General features: G+C 47.0%; 1 protein-coding gene, 1 long non-coding RNA gene and 1 pseudogene across 5 annotated transcripts; 2 read left to right on the top strand and 1 right to left on the bottom strand.

Moving 5' to 3' along the window:
- Positions 1–2,846: 2,846 nt before the first annotated feature.
- On the top strand, positions 2,847–4,230 carry LOC125524590 (uncharacterized). Its single transcript, XR_007290850.2, has 2 exons — positions 2,847–3,191; positions 3,598–4,230. It is a non-coding gene; the product is annotated as an uncharacterized LOC125524590 (long non-coding RNA).
- A 994-nt stretch (positions 4,231–5,224) lies between these two features.
- On the top strand, positions 5,225–6,109 carry LOC147959407 (uncharacterized; annotated as a pseudogene).
- A 6,105-nt stretch (positions 6,110–12,214) lies between these two features.
- Positions 12,215–22,058, bottom strand: PEX1 (peroxisome 1). Of its 4 annotated transcripts, XM_048688009.2 has the most exons (18): positions 21,786–22,057; positions 21,083–21,256; positions 20,732–20,831; positions 18,787–19,233; positions 17,977–18,615; positions 17,764–17,855; positions 17,549–17,622; positions 17,226–17,448; positions 16,978–17,071; positions 16,746–16,900; positions 16,229–16,456; positions 15,295–15,495; positions 14,626–14,751; positions 14,442–14,503; positions 14,096–14,213; positions 13,107–13,391; positions 12,881–12,963; positions 12,215–12,779 (listed from the first exon to the last, which is right to left on the bottom strand). In XM_048688009.2, the coding sequence occupies exons 1-17, from the start codon at positions 21,999–22,001 to the stop codon at positions 12,925–12,927; spliced, it is 3,273 nt and encodes a 1,090-aa protein (XP_048543966.1). In that variant the 5' UTR covers positions 22,002–22,057; the 3' UTR covers positions 12,215–12,779; positions 12,881–12,924. The 4 variants fall into 4 exon arrangements, with proteins under 4 accessions (XP_048543966.1, XP_048543965.1, XP_048543967.1 ...); XM_048688008.2 differs by having other exon boundaries at positions 12,215–12,963; XM_048688010.2 differs by having other exon boundaries at positions 12,215–12,963; positions 15,295–15,453.
- Positions 22,059–22,382: the final 324 nt, after the last annotated feature.

Below are 22,382 nucleotides of genomic sequence, written 5' to 3'. Positions count from 1 at the left end.
GGAACAAAATGAAGAGCACATACACATGAACATTTTGATATATCATGCGCATGAAACGGAGCTACGATGATGAAGTTATGATGCGATGAACATGGCCTGAAAACATCACAGATCTGGGGACTTAGAGAAAATCAACCTCCGGAAAAGTCAACTCGGGATGGAGACATGCGGGACGAGGAGATCCAGGATGTGGGCGCGACATTTGGTTCGGTGGCCTGGTGGATCTGGTCCACCTCCAGATCCGGCACCGGTGAGAGCTCCGGCGAGCTCTCCGGCGAGGGGGAGGCCGGCGAGGGGCGCGGGATGACGGAGGAGGTCGGGGACAGCGCGGGCCAGATCCGGCCGGACCTAGGGGCGCGCTCCGGCGAAGCTTCTACAGGCGGCTCGACTCCGGTGGCGCGAGCAGGAGCTCCGGCGAGGTTGGCGGCGCGGGGCGCGGAGGCAGGAGGCGGTGGGCGGCGCACTGCGGCGGCGGAGCACGCCGGCAGCGGGCGGCGCACGGTTCCGCGGGGCGCTGGAGCCCGCGGGAGGCGGCGGGGGAGATCCGGGCCGGGCGGGCCCGCAATGGGCCGTGGCGGGCCGGTGCGGCGACGGGAGGACGGCGGGACAGGTGGTGAGGCGCGGTTGGACGCGGGCGGCGGTGAGGCTGATGTGGCACGACCCGATTGGTCGGAGTGAGGTGGACGGGCGCGGCGGACATGTCCGGCGCGGCGCGGCGGACATGTCCGGCGCGGCGCGGACACGTCTGGACGCACGGAGGAGGAGGAGGTTAGGGTTCAACCGCGAATTTTTCGGGGGAGAGGACATATATATAGGTAGAGGGAGCTAGGAGAGTCCAAATGAGGTGCGGTTTTTGGCCACGCGATCATGATCGAACGACCGAGAGGAAGGAGGGGGTTTGGATGGGTTATTGGGCCACTTTGGAGGGGTGTTGGGCTGCAACACACACGAGGCCTTTACGGTTCCCCGGTTAACCATTGGAGTATCAAACGGACTCCAAATGGCACAAAACTTGATAGGCGGTCTACCGGTGGTGAACCAAGGCCACTTGGCAAATCTCGGTCCAATCCGAGAATGTTTAACACCCGCTCACAAAAAGAGGCAAAAGGGGGCGTCGGAGAACGTAGAAGTGTTGGATCACAAAACGGACAACGGGGAAAATGCTCGGATGCATGAGACGAACACGTATGCAAATGCGATGCACATGATGACATGATATGAAATGCATGACACGCAAACAAATGGCAAGGCAACAACAGCGAATAACTGGAAGACACCTGGCGCAACGATCTCGGGGCGTTACAGCCCATAACATCTTTAGTGGCTGACCCACCGAGGCTGGTCGCTGAGCTTCTATCTCCAGTGACAGGATCATGGAATGAGGAACTGGTAAGAACCGTCTTTCTGCTAGATGCAAATGCAATTCTGAAGATACCTACATGCAATAGCAACACAGTAGATTTCTGGGCTTGGTATCCGGACAAGAAGGGTAGGTTTTCAGTGTCATCGGCCTATAGGTTTTTGCAACAGACAAAGTTTCAGTGTGAGGAATGGCTGCAAGGTACAAGTGGATCATCCAATGTTCAGCGAGATGAGAAATCATGGTTCTCTCTATGGAAACTCAAGGTACCATCGAAAATCAGAATCTTTCTGTGGCGGTTGGCTCACCATTCCCTCCCTACCACTAATGTTTTGAAGAAACATAATATGTCTGTCCAAGACGTGTGCCCTCTTTGTGGATGTCAGGACTCATGGCGACATGCCCTTATTTCATGCACCATGTCCAGGTGTATTTGGGCTCTGTCGGGCGATGACTTGGTCGCATAGATGACAGGTAATATGGAGCCCAATGCCAGGTTGTGGCTGTTCGAGTTGAGCGACTCGGTGGATCACACGAGCTTCATGAGGATGGTCGTCACGCTATGGTCCATATGGTATGCTAGGCCAAAAGCAATCTATGAATCCATCTTCCAGAGTCCACAATAGACTACATCTTTTGTTGACAATTTTCTCTCAGATTTGGGGCAGTCTTTGGTGAAACAAGACAGTAGAGGACCAACTGCTACGGCTACAGCACAGCCTCAGCGCTGGCTTCCGCCTCCAGCTGGAAGTGTGAAAACCAATGTAGACGGAGCAATCGCTAGAAGGCGTAATGGGGGAGTAGTGGCTGTGATTTGTCGGGACCAAACGGGCTTATACCTAGGGTCCTCGGCAGTGTTTTTTCAAGGAACCAATGACCCTCAAATCCTGGAGACATATGCGTGTCGGGAAGCACTCGCACTAGCAGATGACCTAGCTGTGAGAGCCATATGTGTCATGTCCGATTGCCAAGGAGTGGTGGATGACATAAACAGGGGGACTGGAGGACCAAATGCAGCGATCATACATGAGATAACGAACCATTGTAATAGTTTTATTTCATGTTCTTTCATTCATGAGCGTAGGAACTTTAATTTTGAGGCTCATAATCTCGCCAAGTTTGCTTGTAACCTAGGCATAGGTAGACATGTGTGGTTGGGCAATCCCCATGATCCAACCTTGTACCTATGACCTACACTTTGAATGAATAAAGCTGGCGAGAATTCTCAAAAAAACCAGCATCCCCTCAAAAAAAGCAACCCCTAAAAAAAGTCACCCAACAAAGGATTTTCTACCGTCATCATGTTAGGTGTCTTGAGAGACTGCAAAAAAAAGAAGGGTGTCTTGAGAGATTGTAAAAAAAGAAGGGTGTCTTGAGATGTTATGACAAGATCAAAACAGCTAGGAGGTCCGGGCTTTCGAGATTTGAAAATCTTTAACTTGGCTTTGCTTTCCAAGCAAGGGAAACGTTGAGAGCCGGTTGACCGGTCGAAACTCTGTCGGTCACGTCAACGAGTCCACTGACACACCGCTTCAGCTTTCCTTATCCCGTCCACATGCACTCCCCATCCATTCATTTTTTCCACCGCTGAGTGCCTGAGTCTCGTCTTATCCCCAACTTTCTTTCCCCAGGCTCTCAACTAAATCTCGCCAGCAACGAGCGTCGTCGATCCCGCGCCAACCTGACGGCCTCCCTCCACGCATCCTCCCCTGCAAATGGGCGCTACTTTGGGAGGCACCCACCACTGCGCACGGCGAGAGGGGAGGACATGGCCGGTGACATCGACAGGATGCGGTGCTAGGTGACCGGACATGACCGGCGAACCGACGAGGTGCGGTGCTAGGGGATTTGCTTGCTGCATCGTTTTTTTTGCTGGAACCACTTCATTTTTTGCTGGAACCTTCTTTTGATTTTGCTGCAATTGAGAGGTTGGAGGTGTCGTCGCCTCCATGATTTTTTTCTACATCAATTTTTTTGCTGGAACCACATCTGATTTTTGCTGGAACCAACTCTTGACTTTGCTGCACTAGGCGAAGATGGTGGTGGGCTGCGACGGCGGTGCCCGCCATGTGTTTTTCTTGCTGGAACCACTTAAGATTTTTGCTGGAACCCCTTTTATATTTTGCTACAAATCGAGAGGATGTAATCGTCGCCATCATGATTTTTGCTACAATTTTTTGTTTTTTGCTGCAACTATATTTGATTTTTGCTGGAACCAACATTTGATTTTGCTGCAGTAGGTGAAGATGACGCTCGGGCGGCGACAAACGGTGGCGCCATGTTTTATTTATTGCTGGAACCACTTCAGATTTTTGTTGGATCCCCTTTTATATTTTGCTACAAATCGAGAAGATGTTGTTATCGCCATCATGATTTTTTTGCTACAATTTTGATCTTTGCTGGAACCATATTTGATTTTTGCTGGAACTAGCAATCACTTTTTCTACAAACAGCCGAAGCAGAGCTGGAACTGTTACAGCGGGCCGGCGCCCGAGCACAACGGCGTCGACGGCGGGAGTACCCACCGGAGCCGCAAGCGGGCAGGCATGAGGTGGACGGAGGCGAGGCGAAGGCACAGGCGAGAGGGCTCACGGGGAGGAGGAGGCAGAGCCAGGACAGGGTCAATCCCGTACGGGACGAGGTGGACGAAACGAGGACGCCAAATCGGACGGGTGTAATAGTTGAAATTGGACGGTTGCGCGTTGACCGGCGCAAATTGGGCTGGTCGACCAGCGCCTAGTACTCGCCTCCAGGCAATCCTTAAGTTGCTGCACGGACCAACTTCCCTTGGTGCAAAAATCCTCAAGTCGATATACTATCCAGCATGCTTTATTTTCGAAGCTGAACTAGGGCCACATCCATCACAGATTTGACACGCTATTCTTGATGGACGTGATATTATGGCTCAGGGAATTATTAGAAAGATTGGCACAAGAGAGAGCAAAAATATTTGGCGCATAATTGGATCCCGCGGAGCAGCTACAAAAGGCCGATTACTTCACTCGTTCACCCGCTCCCACGCTCCTGCGACACGTCGCTCCGACGCCCGCAGCCACCGTTGTCCAGATCCCGGCCTCCTTCTCGCCGGCTACTGCCCCCTCGTCCTCGTCGCGCTCCCCCCCCGGGTTCCCCTCGCCACGGTATGCCAGATCTATACTGGTCGCGGTCCTCTTCCCTCAGCCGGCGGGTCTTGTGTCAGATCCGCCTGCCCAAGCCAGCGCCCCGCCGCTTGCCCCTGCTGCGGCTGCCCGGGATGGGACGGGTCCTGCTCGATCGGTAAGCTTTGTTGTTAATGCAGTCCTGCTGGAAGCCACTCCTCCACCCCCTATTCATGGTGCTCACTGGCCATGTCTTAAATCGCCGTCGGCCTGCTTCAAGTCGCTCTTTGCGCGAGCCGGTGCTTCGAGCCCTACGCCCGCTACTGAGGAGTCAAGGCGTCCTGCGCTCTCCACTGTGGAGTCAAGGCGCGACTTTGCCGCTGCCGCTGGCCGCGAGGTGGAGTGGCAGCTTGTTTGGCCCACGTACTGGTGGAGAGAGCTCCCCATCCACCAGCATTCAAGATGGCGTGCAGTATCCCCTTGTTCCCCTCCTGTGCAGCGCACCTTCGTCAAGCACAGAGACAGAGCATGTCATCGCTGCCTCCTCAAGGGCCACAGCAAAGTTGACTGCCAAAATCCCTTCACCTGCCTCCGCTGCCGGCAGATTGGCCACCGGGCGCGTTTCTGCTCCAACCCGTCTGCCGCCTCTCCATCTCCATCCGTGGCTGCTGCGCGTTGCCAGGCGTCGTCTATTGCATCTTCTCCAGCACCTGCAGCAGTTTGGAGGCCGTCGCCGCGGTCCCCGTCTCCCCCAGCCTCTATCGTCATGTCGCGACAACCAGTGCGCATCGGCGACCCATCGCTATGCCCAGAGGAGGGCCACGTCGTCGTCATCTCTACCCCAGAGATGGAGGCCAATGCTGCAAGACTCACAAGCCTGGGCGCCTTCATATGGCTGGGTGGAAACCGGCCAGCCGTCAACGCGGCTGAGATCCGCAAGGCTCTTCAAGTGCAGTTCGGCATCGAGCGAGTCAAGGTCGTCCCTCACTACGCGGAAGATTTCTTCGCTCTGTTCGATTACCAGCATCACCGCGACAAAGTCACGGCGTCCCCCGGTCGCTTCCGTCATGCCGGCCTCGACATCCATGCGGCAAACTAGAGGTTCGACGCCCAGGCAGATGTGGTGCAGGGCAACTTCCATGTCCATCTATGCACCGAAAGCATCCCGCTGAGTGCATGGAGAGACTCCGTGGCGACGGAGGTGCTAGGCCCGAACACTTTCGTCCACTACTTCGACATTGCCACTCTGCGTTAGGAGGACGCCACATGCCTCAAGCTGTGGGCGTGGTCAGCGAACCCTTCGGCCATTCCCAAGGTCCAGCAAGTCACCTTCACCTCCCATGTCGCCACTAGTGTTGGAGGCGCTCCATCAACATCTATCGGCCACGCTGGCATCAAGAAGCGGGTGTTGGTCCATATGGACCTCCTTGAGGATTACACGCCTGACGCCTCAGGGCGGATTCCCCATCGGCCACATATGCAGCCCTTCACTATCCGGCTGGGTGTGGTTGATGGCGAGTCGCGTCTCCGCGACAGGCCGGAGCTGGCTCCGCGGCGCCAGGATGACGACTGTCACCGCCGTGATGATGAAGACGACCGTGACAGGGAGGACCGGCGTGGTCGGGGCGAGGACAGGCAGGCTTCCTCCTAGAGAGACCGCTTCTTCCGCAGCTGGTCCCGTGCCCCGACGCGTCGGCCAGAAGATGGTCGTGGCGACTCCCGCCGCGGCGACTCCCGCCGCGGTGACCGTGATGGAAGAGATGGCCGGCATGAAGACCGCAGGGACGGGCATCGCCGCCGTGTTGGCATGGACCCCTCGGATGGTCGCAAGATCGACCTCTGCCGCGTCCAGCGGCTGGCATCCGGTGAGGTGATCCCGGCTTCGGGTCCCCGCGCTCGCCATCGCCCTCAAGACTGCTCTCCAAGACTCGCTGTTGCCGTCGTCTTGGAGGAGTCGCGCGGCCGCTCTCCTCCGTCGTCTCCGCGTACAACTTCCAGACATCGTCGAGATCGCCCCGGACTCCCCAGTTCTGTCTTGGTTGTGTCGCACTACCTGTCTGGGCTCCAAGGTGCAGCCATCTCTCACTCTGTAGGCGCATGAAGCGCCCAAGGCCTCTGCTCCTGTGATCTTGACCCCTCCAGCTCCTGCTGACCTGCCCTCAGATGTGAGGCAGATCACTCCATCCCCATGTTCGTCCTTGGTCAGGCTTGGGGCCTCTCCGGTGCTGGCTACTGCCTATGGAGCTGACTATGAAGAGACTCAACATGCAGATGCCACGCTGGAATAGCCGTCCGGAGAGGCAACTGAAGAAGGAGAAGCAACCCCATTGTTCACCCCGCGCAAGCCAGCGCTGCTACCCTCCCCATCTCCGCGATCAATGCCACCCAGAAGGCCAACAGCAAGACGCAAAACTTTGGCTGGGATCTCTGGTTTCCAGCTCACCCGGCACAGCCCTCGCATTTAGGCAAAGAAGAGAGACATACCCATCGCCAAGCTTGCTGAACAACTGCTTTGCCATCGCATGGGCATCGTTTCTGAAGAGGGGTGTCGGTGTCAAAACCGGCGGATCTCGGGTAGGGGGGTCCCGAACTATGCGTCTAAGGCGGATGGTAACAGGAGGCAGGGGACACAATGTTTTACCTAGGTTCGGGCCCTCTTGATGAAGGTAAAACCCTATGTCCTGCTTGATTATTCTTGATAATATGAGTAGTACAAGAGTTGATCTACCACGAGATCGGAGAGGCTAAACCCTAAAAGCTAGCCTATGGTATGATTGTATGTTGTCCTACGGACTAAAACCCTCCGGTTTATATAGACACCAGAGGAGGCTAGGGTTACACAAGGTCGGTTACAAAGGAGGAGATATGCATATCCGTATTGCCTAGCTTGCCTTCCACCTCAAGTAGAGTCCCATCCGGACACGGGACGAAGTTTTCAATCTCGTATCTTCATAGTCCAACAGTCCGACCAAAGGATATAGTCCGGCTGTTCGGAGACCCCCTAATCCAGGACTCCCTCAAGGGGCAAGTCACAGAAGATGCCATCAACAAGTTTGCTGACATGTTCCAAGGGCGCTTGCCTAACATCACTGTTGCTGCTTTGCGTGCTCTTTTCATGCTGGACTATGATCTTGCCACGGCTGTAGAAGATTCCCTTGTGCTGCATGGTGGAGAGGGAGGCCCTGACGTGAGCGCGGCCACTGCCGGTGAAGCCTGAGCTCTGCTGCTCTGACCAAGTTGTAGTCTAGTTTCCCATGTTAGATAGATCAAGTCTTGTTTGTACGCCTGCTTGCAGTGGCACCTGTGCGCTGTTGATGTTTGTCCTGGCGAGACCAAAGATAATTTGTACGTGTCTAGTTTGTCATGTCTACTGTGATTGTCCTGATGATGGATGTGTTTGCCCAGAGGTGCCCCCTATGTTGCTATGTTAGACACAAATCTTTCAATCCTATCCTGGAATGTACGTGGGTTAAACTGCCCAGATCATCGCACGACCGTCCATGAAACCACTCGCTTCTTCCTACTGTCAACTCGTCTGCATCCAAGAGTCAAAGCTTCAATCTGTTGACCCCTTCTTGGCTGCATATCTAGGTGGACAACGCCTAAAGAGTTTTGCCCAAAGGCCGGATGATGGCACAAAAGGCGGCATCTTGCTGCTTTGGGATGACTCCGTGGTCACGGTGACAAATGTGCATATTGGAGTCTACTTCCTCTCCGCGACTGTGGCCATTAACAACTACGACGGCGACAAATCTTTAAGCTAACCACAATGTATGGACCAACCCGTAGCATTAACAAGGATGCTTTCTATCTTGAGCTGACTTCAGAAAAGCCTCCGCCTGGGACCAAATGGCTAGTAAATGGTGATTTCAACCAAATCTATCATGCCAGTGATAAAAACCGAGCCAATGTGGATCGAAGCCGTCTTGTGCGTTTCCGCAACGCCCTCAACACCTGTGAGCTCAAGGAGATTCACATGCAAAACAGGAAATTTACTTGGAGCAATGAACAAAGTAACCCGACGATGAGCAAGCTGGATAGCTTTTTTTGCAATGAAGATTGGGATATCGAGTTTGCCACGCACATTCTGCATGCCCGCTCCTCATCACTTTCGGACCACTGCCCCCTCCTTGCTAATGATGTTGGACCAAAGAAGCCTAAATCCTTCCGCTTTGAAAATTACTGGACAAAAATGCCAGGGTTTCAACGTGTCATTTTCGAGGCATGTAATGAGATTTCTTGTCATGTCGAGCCATATCAGCGGCTATTCCACAAGCTAAAGAGAACAGGCCAAAAACTGCATTCCTGGAGCAAGACCCTTTTCTCAAACGCCAAGGTCTAGCTCCACATGGCTCTTGAGGTTATTCTTCGTCTTGACCTCGCTCAAGAACAAAGAGAGCTAAGCCCGGAGGAAAGGGACCTTCGGAAAAGATTAAAAAGAAGGATCATTGGCTTAGCGGTGCTCGAAAAGTCTAGAAAAAGACAAAACTCACGGATCACAAATCTTAAAGAAGGAGACGCCAACACCCGCTATTTCCACGTTCGCGTCAATCACCGAAGGAGAAAAAAATTTATTCATTGCCCCAAACACAATCAGGGTTGAGTCATCTCTCATGAAGACAAAGAGAAGATTATTCACAGCCACTTCAAGAACATAGGCCAAAAAGTCCCTACACGTACCATCGATGTCAATTGGGGTCTATTGCCAACTCCTAATTGCGATCTTTAGGGCTTGGACGAGGCATTCACTGAGGAGGGGATCAAAGCTGCGGTGTTTGAATTACCGGGTGACAAGGCGCCCGGACCGGATGGCTTCACGGGCACTTTCTTCAAAGCGTGTTGGAACACAATCAAGACTGACATCATGTTGGCAGTTAATCGTTTCTCCAACCTTCAGACTGCTCACCTTCACTGGTTGAACTCGGCTGATGTAGATCTCATCCCGAAGAAGGATGGGGCCGAGGATATTTCCGACTTCCGCCCTATAAGCCTAATCCATGCCATCGCAAAAGCTCATTGCTAAGATGATGTCCAAAAGGCTGGCTCCCCATATGAATGATCTGGTCCTCTCAAGCTCAAAGTGCATTCATCAAGAGGAGGTGTATTCATGACAATTTCATGTACGTGTACAACCTGGCGAGACGCTTCCACCGCAATAAGACCCCGACTCTTTTGTTCAAGCTTGACATCAAGAAAGCGTTTGATTCAGTGTGTTGGGACTATCTCCTGGACTTGCTGAACCATCTAGGCTTCCCACCACAGTTTCGTGGCTGGGTATCTGCCCTCTTGTCTACAGCCTCATCGCGCGTTCTGCTCAATGGTGTACTGGGCAATCCCTTCATACTTGGACATGGACTCAGACAAGGGGACCCTCTGTCCCCACTCCTCTTCGTGTTGGTCATCGATCCGTTGCATCACATACTGGAGAAGGCCACATCGCAAGGTCACCTTCATCCCATTGGCGGGCAGGCTATGCCGATCCGATCTTCACTTTACGCGGATGATGTTGCTGCCTTTATTGCCCCCCTCAAGGAGGACGTCAGTTTCTTCGCTGATACCCTTAGGAGCTTTGGAGATATTTTTGGTCTGATGACAAATTGCTCCAAAAGCTTGGTGGCCCCAATTAGCTGTGACAATGTGGACCTTCCGGATATCGTTCAATCTTTTCCGGCTCAACAAATCACCTTCTTGATGAAGTATCTTGGTTTACCATTTCTGTGAGGCGTCTAAAGAGAATTCACTATCAGCCTCTAGAGGACAAGATTGCGGCCCAGCTCACACCTTGGGTGGGAAAGCATGTTGCAGCCCCTGGAAGGATGGTTCTTGTTAAGTCTGTCATCACGGCCATCGCCATCTATTACATGACGACTCTAAATCTTCCGGTTGAAGTTATGAAAAAGATTGATGCCCTCCGGCGTGCTTATTTCTGGGCTGGTTGTGACAAGGTCACGGGTGGGAAATGTAAGATTAACTGGGATCATGTTTGCAAGTCAAAGCTGCATGGTGGTCTTGGGATCCTAAATCTTCAAAAGTTTGCGGCTGCACTTTGTCTTTGTTGGTTGTGGTTTGATTGGCAGGACCCGATCAAGCCTTGGTCATGCTTGGGCTCCCCTTGCGACAAGAATGATCGGAACATCTTCGCATCGGCCTCCAAGGTGCAGGTGGGCGATGGTCTTCGGGCCACTTTCTGGGAGTCAGCTTGGCTAGATGGCATCAGGCCCAAAGATATTGCTCCCAAAATTTTCGACATCTCCAAAAAGAAGAATTCTTCTGTTCACAAGGCATTGCTCAATGGTTACTGGATCTCCCAGGTGAATGTTGCCTCGGGCATCTCCTCTGAGCACATCGTCCAGTTTGTTGCGCTTTGGGAAAGACTCGCCCACATCCAGCTAAACCTGGACAGGCCAGACTCCATCACTTGGAAACTCACCACTAATGGCCATTACTCCACAGCCTCGGATACAGGGCTCAGTTTCTTGGCTTGGTGGAGACGGATATGAATCAAAATGTGTGGAAGAACTGGGCTCCCCCAAGTTTAAATTTTTCGCTTGGCTTGTTATCAACAATAGAATTTGGACGGTTGACAGACTACACCGCCGTGGGTGGCCGAGTTGCAATCTCTGCCCGCTTTGCCAACAAGTCCAGGAATCGGCGACACATCTCCTTTTCCAATGTCGGTACACCATTCGAGTTTGGGGCATGATCAAATCCTGGCTTGCTCTTCATGATTTACAGCCCGACGAGTGGGTTGTTCTGGACTCAGTTAAGGATTGGTGGAGTCGGAATGCCACAAAGCAGACTCCGTCGAGAAGGCTGCTTGTCTCATTGATGATGCTCATCTCTTGGGAAATTTGAAAGGAACGTAACACGAGAGTTTTTCGCAAAACTGCAGTTCCGATGGGAGTGTTGGTCGCCAAGGTCAAAGAGGAGTGCTCGCTTTGGAGCTTCGCGGGAGCAAAATATTTGAGTAACATTATGCCGCGAGAATAATGTGTTGTATTCTGGCCTATGGCCTCCAACCCTAAACCTTCTCTCTTAATCAACGAAAATGGCAAATCTTTTGCCTCGTTTCAAAAAAAAACATCACAATTTTTTTTTGCGGGGTCAAAACCCACCACAGTTTGTGGCCAAGCTCATAGATCCCACCTCTTCTTTTTGGCACGAGGAACTGATGTGCACGGTGTTCATTCCCTTTGATGCTGACGAGATATTGAAGACCCCCGTGTGCACCGGAAGAGTTGATGACTTCTGGGTGTGGAGTGAAGAGAGTCGGGTTTTTTTTTTTCTTCTGTGCGGTCTACTTACATTGTTTAAACAAAAACTAGCAGGAAGGATTGGTTGGAGCATAATGGTGGATCCTCTAGTACTTGGGCACAAGGTAAAAATTGGGCCTTGTTTTGGAAAATCAGTGTCCCATCAAAGCTTAAAGTGTTTGTGTGGCGGTTAGCACAACAGTCTATCCCTACGGGCGAGCCTGATTCTTCACCACCGAAATATGGCCAATACCCCCGTGTGCATCCAGTGTGGACAAGACAACACTTGGCGTCATGCTTTGCTCCATTGTTTTGTTTCATGGCTAGGAGAGTTTGGGCGCTCTCATCAGAGGAACTACTAGAAAGACAATTTAATACAAGAAACTGACAATTTAAAAATGAAGGCAAACCCATTATGCAGAGTGGACTAGCGCCACTTCGCCCACTTTTGCCCTAAACGTTCGTTCTTTGACAAGAAATTATATGAAACGAAACGCAATTCATTGAGAAACAATGTTATGCCAAATTCCCATTGAACAAAGAATGCTTCCTAGTTATCTATCACATAAAATTGTTGTGGGGAAACATCTCAGAAAATTGATGTTTATACAACAGTTTTTCTTTTGCATTGTCTATATATTATGCAACTAGTTTGGAATTTGTGTAAACCTATCTTATGCTGAAATCAATCTGCAGGCCATAGTATCCCTTGCTGTGGCGCTTATTCAGCAGTAGCAACACAAAATCCCACTTATTGTCTTTATTCACAAGGGAAGCGGATCGGTACCTCCTCAAAACAAACATAGCCAAGAGTCAAACCACCAAAACCAGGACCTCCCCGTTGGCACGTGTCTTCCCTACGCGGGGACGCTCTTAATTCGATTAGAAAAACTAGGACACACTGGTAGGTACAGTGTCGCATATCCACGGTAGATGGCAACACCTTCACTCTCGATTCAGAATTTTGTGCAGATCCCTTCCTCTTTTGTGGTAGTACAAAATAAGCTAGCCTTAGCCGGGTTCTTTTGTTCCGCGCCATCTGGACATCAGAGAAACTAGACCAAACATCTGCATTCAGAGGAAACCCAATGTCCATCCAAATGTTCGGGGATTTCATATTAGCATGGATTTTCTTTTAGGAGCAATGCAGATCAAAGCATGCAGGTGACCTTATTTGTCCCATGTAGTTAGTTGTCAATCTTGAAGGAGGTAGTCAAGCCAGCGTCACCTTCTTGCCTTTCGACTCTCTAGCCTGCATAACATTCTTTCAGTAATTGTGCAAGAAATATCGCGCTAAAAAGATGGTTATTGCAGGTGAATCATATGGGGATAATTCAAATATTCAATCCGGAAATATGTAGTATGGATACTGTGAAATTGGGTAACAACTAGCACCTTCGTGGAAAGGGACTTCCTGGACGACACAAATTCACCAAACTCCTTATCGTACCCCGACTTGTCATCAGCTGGTGTAGAAGGTCTAGCCTTCATAGCAACAGACATGAGAAGTTCTTTGCTGATACATGGTTCTCTTTCCGGGATACTGTCCTGCCTGCTGTCCAGAACTTCATGAACCGCTGCCAACCCAGCATCTGTTAGAATAGCCGCGAGATCAGCACCAGTAAATCCTTCAGTCAAGGAAGCAACGTCTTCCAAACTGGCATCACTTGCCAGTGAAACCTGAGACCAACAGAAGACATAAGCACGAAGCCAAAATTAAGAAGAATGTAGATGCAGAGAAAATAAACTGTCATGAATGCACATATATTCCTGATCATATAAGTGAACGTAGTATTCTCTGCTGAAATTGGTCATAAAACGAGAGAAACTACATAACTGACCAAATACTGAAATAGAAAGTACCCCCTCCGTTCACAAATATAAGGCGTTCTAACTTTTTTTCTGAATTGGATGCATATAGACACGTTTTAGTATGTTTATTCACTCATTTCAGTCCGTACGTAGTCCATATTGAAATATTCAAAACATCTTATATTTGTGAACGGAGGGAGCAATTACGAGGTATATTTTTAGGGGTACAAGATTTACATAGAGAAACTGAGGGTACATCCACTCTAGTCTATTGAGAAATGTTTTTTTTTCTAATCTCGGAGCAAAAACAAACTCATGAACAGTACACCTGAAAAACTAGATAGAAAATTGCTGATGTTCCAATAACTGGTGAATAATCAATATGACACTCCCTCCGATCCAAATTAATTGTCACAGCTTTAGTACAACATTGTACTAAAGTTGCACTAAAGCTGCGACAATTAATATGGAACGGAGGGAGTGCTAAATTTCACCGTAAAAGATCATACAGAAAAGGACAACATGACAGAACAAACAACAAAACTAACAATGCATTTTAAATGAAATCTCACCGTCCTAGAGTGCACTTTCAGAATTTCTACACGCTCATCCCATCGAGGAAAATCACAAAAGACAAGACGATCGAATCTTCCAGGGCGCAAGAGTGCCGCATCAATTAATTGTGGTTTGCTGCACATAACAAAATTAGCAACCCATCAGAAAACGGAATGCAATAAAGTAAGCATTTGAATAAACAAATCCTCATTGGTAAAAACCACAGCATTTCATCCTATGCTCACTGAAATTATGAAGACTCAACCACAGAAAGAAACATAGGACAAAAGGATAGACTGACAGAGATTACAATCCAAAAGTAGAGACTGCAATCTGTTTTGCTTTGAGCGTTTGAGAACTAACCTTGTAGCAGCAAATACAAATACTCCAGTCAAGGTTTCCACACCATCTAGTTCAGTTAAGAACTGCATAAATACCATTAGAACAACACAGATCACGGCAAGAAAATAACTAGATAATGTTCTGCCTTTTTTGTTACTGAAGACCCACCTACTGAAGTTGAGTAGCAGCAAAGGCAGTTACTAACCTGATTGACAACACGATCAGAAACTCCTGCACTATGTGTTCCTCGTTGGGGTGCAATGGAGTCAAATTCATCAAAAAATAGTAAGCATGGTGCTGCCGCAGCAGCCTTTGCAAAAAAGTCACGAACCTGGAATCAACTCATTAATATCAGAACATGGTGATCTCAGTGGTCTTTTGTAACACAAAGAGTAACTATATTCAACAGTAAGACAGGTTTGGGCAATACAAGGCGCAGCGAAATATCGTGCTTTCATGGCAATTTCTTCTAATACAAAAAGATGTGCTTTTAGAAGCGTATTCTAGAAAAATAAGGAAAAAAAAATCCCAAGTATCCTTTATATATGTGCATGAAACTAGAAAAGGGCAAAGACCAGAATCAGATCACAGTACTCCCTCCGTTTTTATTTACTCTGCATATTAGGTTTGACTAAAGTCAAACCTCCTAAAGTTTGACCAAGTTTTTTTAAAAATATATAAACATTTACCATAACAAATCTATTTGATGTGAAAGTACATTTAAAAATAAATCTAATGGTATTGATTTGTTACTGTATATGTTAATATTTTTGTTTATAAACTTTGTCAAAGTTTAGAAAGCTTGACTTTGACCAAAGCTAATATGCGGACTAAATAAAAACGGTGGGAGTATTAAAAAAGAGAAGTTCCTTACAGATTGCTCAGAAGAACCAATGTACTTATTCAACAGCTCTGGACCCTTGACTGAAATGAACCGCAGAGAACAAGCTGCAGCTGCAACCCTCACAATATGTGTTTTACCGCATCCAGGTGGTCCATAGAGGAGGATGTTCGACCGCATCCGTACAGGTGCCTTAGTAAAGACGTTTGGGTATTTTGATGGCAATTCAAGAGTCTATAAGGAGAAAAATAAATGCAAGTAGGACCATCTTATTATACAGATAGCAAAATGAAGGAGTGTAGAAGATAGTTAGTTGACCATGAGCATATAACTTACAAACCAATGTCAATGTTCATTAAAAAATTGTTCTAAACTGGCTTATCAATGTCTTGCACAATCCCTTTGAATACAACAACAATGTTCACTGTAATGTACTCCCTCCGTTCCAAATTACTCGTCGTGGTTTTAGTTCAAAATTTGAACTAAAACCACGACGAGTAATTTGGAACGGAGAACTAAAACCACGACGAGTAATTTGGAACGGAGGGAGTATCTAACAGTCAGTACACTTCAACGTCCCCAGAAGTCAGAAGAAAAGGCGACTTTTATATTACCGCTAAGGTCCTCAACAGTTTAGTTTCAGACCTTGGCGCACGGATAATTTGTATGTTCCGTTAGCTATGCGTATTCATCCCCTTAACAATGGCCATTGATACCCTAATGGAATTAGTACCAGTCATCATATCTTAAAGCTCAGGTTACTACAATATACTCCCTCCGTCCCAAAATAAGTGTCTCAACTTTGTACTAGCTTGTACAAAGTTGAGGCACTTATTTTGGGACGGAGGGAGTAGAAATTAGTAAAACTTTTACAGCCAGGAAGATTCGGTGTTGTGAGCTCCTCAGGGTGGCATCATGTTTAACATACGCTGATGGAAATAATTTGAAGAAGTCAAGAAATGTGCACCTCTTTAATAATAGTTACTGCTTCATTAAGCCCTCCAACATCTTCCCAACCACCATTATTACCATCAGGAGCATATTTCCTAAGATCACGCATGGCAACAGGAAGGAAGTCATGCAGCGCTTTCAAGAAGTCTTCCTTCACCAGCGTTGGGTTTACAGAGTTCAAACAGGCAGAAGGAAGGACAAAGCGAGAGGCAGCAGCGTGCACAGCCCTATCAACCAGAATTCCCTGCAATACAGTGGTATATATATATGCATAAGCCGCAGATTGTTCACAAAACACATCACAATTTAGCTGGTAGACCTACTCCTATCCAAATAAAATTTATGTCCCCCAAAATTGCAGCAATATTACAAATAATAATATGATAAGGTGCTCTATGACAAGCAGGTTACATACATGATTGAGCTACAAGTATACTCTGATTATAAGAGAAATTACAAATTCTATTTTTGGACATGCTTGTCAATACCAGATAGTCAATAAAGAGCAGTTGCATGATAAAAGGAAACATTACCAAGTCATATGCATCATAGCCATCACATTTCGACGCTATCTCTGAAATAATTTCCTCAGAACACTGTAACTTATGCTCCTCAACTTGATGTTTCAATAGTGCTTCACGCTCAGGGATGGCAAGAGCACGGAGTTCAACGTGGAAATCAAATCTCCCTGTGGAATTTCTTATTAGTTCGTCAGAAGTTGTTGATGCAACTCCAGACTAGAAGAGAAGTGTGGAAGAAAATAACCAGATGATGTCAGCTCTTGAGGAAGACTCTGAAGTGATTGAACTGAAGCCATCAGTGCAATAGGTCCATATCCACATGCATTACGACTTTTATCCTACCGAGAATACAGGGTAAAGCTAAGCAAGTAAGGCATACAAGTACTCTTGTAAAACAAGAGCAGCCTACCATATCAAGATGGCCGTTATACAACTTAATTTTTACATATCATAACAACGCAAATAAGGAAAAATATGATAACACCTGCTTACCTTGTACTCGTCCAGGATGTCAGTCAAGTATCTTACTAGCGAATCAGAAGAACTGGACGATTGGGATACTTGAGGATCTGAAGACACTGAAATTACATTGTCTAGATCATCAAATATGATGATAGAAGGTGAATGAAGCAAAGCTTCAGAAATGCTCTCTTCAACTGTTTGCCTTGTCTCCTTAGCCTTGCCAATTGCAAGTTTGGAACAATCCATATATATTCTGCTCTTGACAACAAAATCCACCTTTCATTGATATATTTTTAGGTGCAATGATCATTATTTTAAAAGAAAAACTCAGTTTCTTGTAAAGAGTGGCTTACATGTGTGCTAGTATCTCTTGATGGTCTTCAAAGTATTTTGCAGCAGCCCGTGTCAAAGCAGTTTTCCCAGAACCCTGAAACAGAACGTGGAGTTAAACAAATTGGAAAAGGAAAAAAGAACATAACCCCTAGTTCAAATTAATTTCGAAATCACAGACAAGTTATGTCAATACAGATGTAAAATTTCACAAGAGAAACTGGGTATCATTACGTACTCGAGGCCCATGGACAAGAACATGTCCAGGAAAGGGAAGCTTTAGCCTGTTAAATAACCTCAGAGCAGTTGAAGACACGAGCACGGATAGTCCTACAAAGAGGAAAGCATGCAAATCATGAAGTAAAGAACAAGATTAGCGATATTTCTAAGTATCTAAAAAATAAAATTCAAAAAAGTAAACATTTGCACGTTCAGTGGAGAAAGAATATACTTTTTGTCACATCCGACATTGCATTCTCCATCCAACCTAACGAAGATCGAGTCAGCTTAAAATCATTGTCGAAGCCATCGTCCACTACAGAATCAAATGATAAAGCTTCACCCAGCTCCAACCTCCCGAAATTCAATTCCAAGTTTTCTAAATCATCAGTTGGGGCTTTCCAAGTAATCTCAACATTGCCTTGTGAATTGTTGTAACCAGGGTTTTCAAAAGTAGTTGTTAACAGGTAGAGAAAATCATCTCCTTTTCTTAGTTTCCCATCTACCACTTCAAAATGGATCAAAACTTTGGCTGGTAAAACTACTGAAATTATCTCAGAATTTTCAGCATGAAAGGCCATTTCTTTAAGTTGCCCAATAAGCCAATGCTTAATAAGTGCCTTCTGTTCTGACATGGATTCAGAAATACTATCAGCATCTGCACTCAGAAGATGCTCATTGTTAGGAGCTTTCTGAAAGAAATTGCTATTTTCTGAAGGAATACTGGTGTTCCTCCAAGTGTCCTTTTCATGACCGCCTAAATCGCTGTTATCATGCACATATTTTTCGTGCATACTGAAATGTAAAGGACACATTTTCATTATAGGCTCATCCTTCTTGACATTAGCAGTGTATTTCGTCACATAAACCCCTGGAACAGACAAACACCATTTCAGATAATTGCAAAGTAAGCAGCAGAGAAGATGCAATAATAGACTGGCAAAATGGCTATTGAAAAATGCTTCAATTTGTAACCATAATTCATAGATTAAAACTGGATAACTCTTGGTATACGGAAGAAAAATCTGGTCTGTGAACTCACATGAATGTGTGTCTGCACTTATAAAGTGACGAATAGAGTAGGGAAGCATAACATGTCCTTTAGCAACAGAGTCTGAGAATAAGACATAGACAACTACTTCTCGGGTCCTTTTGGGTACTGAAACACCCTTCTTTTGTGCAGCTTCTTTGCCTTGTTCAGTAAGCCCCTTAGACAATGATTTAGATGAAATAGTGACCAACTGCAGATTACCAAATGAAGTCCTTGCAGCTGTATCTGGATGTATCAGCACAGCATAGCTCAGAACCACCCCCAGCTCGATGCCCTTAGATTTAAATTTATGTGCATACTTTCTATCTGCTGCTTGAACACGCAAGAGTGCCTTTGTTTCGACCTGTTCCTTCAATGAACCTTGCTTTTGCACGTCTTGAAATTTCTCTTTACGTTTTTTGGGTGCCACGGCAACTTCAGTTCCCGGCACAAGTTGAACTGAAAAATGGGCACAATAGATAACTTGAAATAAGGAGTAGCAGTAATTACAGTATACAGTGCAGTGCAGCAAAGAAACTTCAAGCCATATGATGCCCTAGAGGCTAGAACTATATATAGGATCTCTTGAGAGGATATTACATTAGCTACAGTCATGTGCAGTACTAGTGCACTAGAGAAGCTACAAAGCGTTGTCTGTAGAAAAAAGATAATTGCAATAGTTTACCTAGTTATAGAGACTAAATTTGAACACAATAAGAGTGCTCAGAAATTATACATCATAGCCTGCTTATTCTGATACCATTTGAATGAGGGCATTGCTACCTCGCGCGCGAGCGTCCACATACTCGGTTTCCGACAGGACACCTTCTCCCAAAATGGAAAGTGTGCAGTGCATTCTTGATTGCCTTAGGATTAGTTGAAGGATTAATTTAGAATGCCCACCCCCTGAAATTCACGCGGGCGGGGGGGGGGGGGGGGGGGGGGGTGTTAATGTAGATTAGGTGGGCCTGCTTACCATAATAACCTACACGTTTACCGCGGCATGCGCGGAGCGCTTGCGTATGTAGTACTTGGTGTAGGCTGCTCCCATGCAAAAGGAAGTGGATCCTGCACATGCTACTACTTGTTGGAAAGCTGACAATGGCCTGTATTGGTTCGAGTGTTGGCACGCGCGGCCGCAAAAGAGTCATTTCGTTTTTAATGAACTAGCATAATACATTTTGTTTATAAGAGATGAGATGATAATTGGAATATTTTGATATTTCACTGACGTATACATAATCTTGACACTACTAGTTTGCAAACCTTTTAAGGCCATGCCCAACAGGGGAGACTTGGCCCGGGCCCCAGGTTCAGATTCCTGCCAGATTAGTAGTTGCCCAGTTAAATCCCGGTGTCAGATCGTGCACCGGCACAAAACTATGCATCAGTTGCTTGGTCCTTTTTCCTCCCGCACCAAGCACCTAGGTTGTTTAGTTAGCACATGTAATAAGCATCCAACATGAAAGCTGGAGTGCTTAGATGCTATTTTAATTTATGATTTTTTTTTTCTCTATAAGCATCTATACAAGCATCTAGCATTGTAGATGCTCTAAGGAGCATCAAAATACTGCAATAAGATTTTGTGCAATTTAAGTTTTGGGCTAATGCTTGGTTCCAGATAACATGAAACCACACAAACCATTAACATACTTGGGGATGGACAGAAGATACTGACATGCTCAATTTGCTTTCTTCAAGAACACACTTGATACAAGAAAATTCATGAAAAAAATATCCTTTCAGTATAAAGTAATTTATAAGAAGTGACTACTTTCTTACCAAGTGCACACAAGCCTCCCTAAAGATGTACATTATATGACTTAATATAGAAAAAAATAGGAAGATGAAATTACAACATATGATTTTAGATGGGCATTGAAAGCCGCATACGTCCAAAGGATGTAACAGTATCGTGCAAGTGAACGGAAGGGGGGGGGGGGGGGGGGGAGCATACCAACTGACTTCTTGGGACTAGATGAAACCACAACAAACTTTACAATATTATGGCCATCCAACCACAGCGGAAATTTCATGCCCTCATAAACAATACCGACCTAGTTTGAAGAACAACATTGAAATTTTACGGATTAGATCTGAAAATGGATTTGTAAATAAGTAATACAGAAACACTGAAGTGCATTGTACAGATGATTTAATTTATTGTAAGACCTGAATTAACAGTTGGTATAGCATGTGATGAAGAGAAATAATTTGCTGCAGAACTTATAACATCACTAGGTTTTAATGGCAGATGAAATCAGCAAGCACAGCAAACAAACCAACTACTAAAGAGGACATATAATACCTGCTGCAAAATCGTTTCTTCAGCCAAATCAGCACGGCTCTCTAGTATCTCCCAATCATCCTCACTAAAGGGCTCTATACTGACCGAGTCAGCTCTGGTCAGAGAGCGAGCTACACTGAGTTGAGCTATCGTTCCATCAGGCAATGAAATGCACTCTGCCAACTCCTGTGCAACCTGCAAGGCTCTACCATTTGATGTCATACTGCAAATATCTGGAGCATTTTTTCTTTTATATATTGTATAGAAACGTGTTTAAGGTAAACCAATCAAGGGCAAATCATAGATGATCGCTACAATTATGCACAAGGGATCGCGATTTTACAACAAGTACTGGATTGGATTGACAACAAGTAGAAAAATCTCGATGATTCTGATTCCATGCAACCCCAACAGCGACCCATCAAACAATTAAGTAAAATTCCATAATTTTCTCCACGCAGGGATCTTGTTTTCATGACTTTTCTTGTTCTTATAGTATACTGACATACTAAGACGGAGGCCTCTGATCCACGAGGAACAGAATTTACAATATTAAGGAAATTGAAACGACTTAACGGAATCTCAATAAATTTGATCCCCAAAACCTCTGAAGCAAGCATCAGTTCAGTGAAACGTAGCAGTAAATTCCGACTCCTAGAGGCTCTAACTAACCAACCAGATGCCATGGCTATCCATTCATACTAGGGATGAAGGAGTCACTCGCCTCGATGGCGCGGGATCGGGACGCGGCGCCGGACCAGGCTAGGGACCACCGTGCGCCGGCGGCCGCGCGGAGGTCGAGCGCGAGGACGGGCGGGAGGTCGCCTGAGGCGGAAGTGCGGGAGAGGGCCTCGATGAGGTGGAGCGGGAGCGCGACGAAGCAGCTCCGGGCACCGCCCACGACGCGCACCTCCACCTCCATCCCACCACCACTCACCATGGCTCGCCTTGCCCTCTTTTGGACCTGGACTCTTCTTCTGTTTGGATGGTCAAACAAAAGTCAACCGTTCTTTTATTATTTCCGAGGAGGGAACTACAGTAGTTTGGAACTAAACCTGGGAATAGTTTGTAATCCAGACTAAACCCAGCCCAATCCATACGTGTATACGTCCAGCAACCAAACCAGATTAGACCAAACAGCAAGGGGTGCAATCCAAACCAATCCAAACTGTACATATTTTCAATCCAAACCCATCCAGACCATTCTCTATATACAGTTTGTACCCGAAGTTTCAAACCATGGGCGTGTCCAGTGTCTAATTACTGCCATAAGAGAGGCGTCGGGCGGGTGGTTAGCTGCTGCTGCATGCCTACTAATTTC

This window comes from Triticum urartu, chromosome 7A (genome assembly GCF_056163025.1).
Source record: "Triticum urartu cultivar PI428250 chromosome 7A, HENAU_Tu73, whole genome shotgun sequence".
In the NCBI taxonomy this organism is placed as follows: Eukaryota; Viridiplantae; Streptophyta; class Magnoliopsida; order Poales; family Poaceae; genus Triticum; species Triticum urartu.
Note: the sequence above shows the minus strand (reverse complement) of the source record. Positions and strands in the feature narration are given on the sequence as shown.

Coding starts and splice junctions, on each gene's coding strand:
- PEX1 (XM_087538101.1), bottom strand. CDS start 22,001: ATGGTGAGTGGTGGTGGGATGGAGGTGGAGGTGCGCGTCGTGGGCGGT. Junction 16,901..16,977: donor TCAAGAGCTGACATCATCTG/GTTATTTTCTTC, acceptor GAAATTCCACAG/GGAGATTTGATTTCCACGTT. Junction 14,752..15,294: donor TTGGTTCTTCTGAGCAATCT/GTAAGGAACTTC, acceptor AGTTGATTCCAG/GTTCGTGACTTTTTTGCAAA.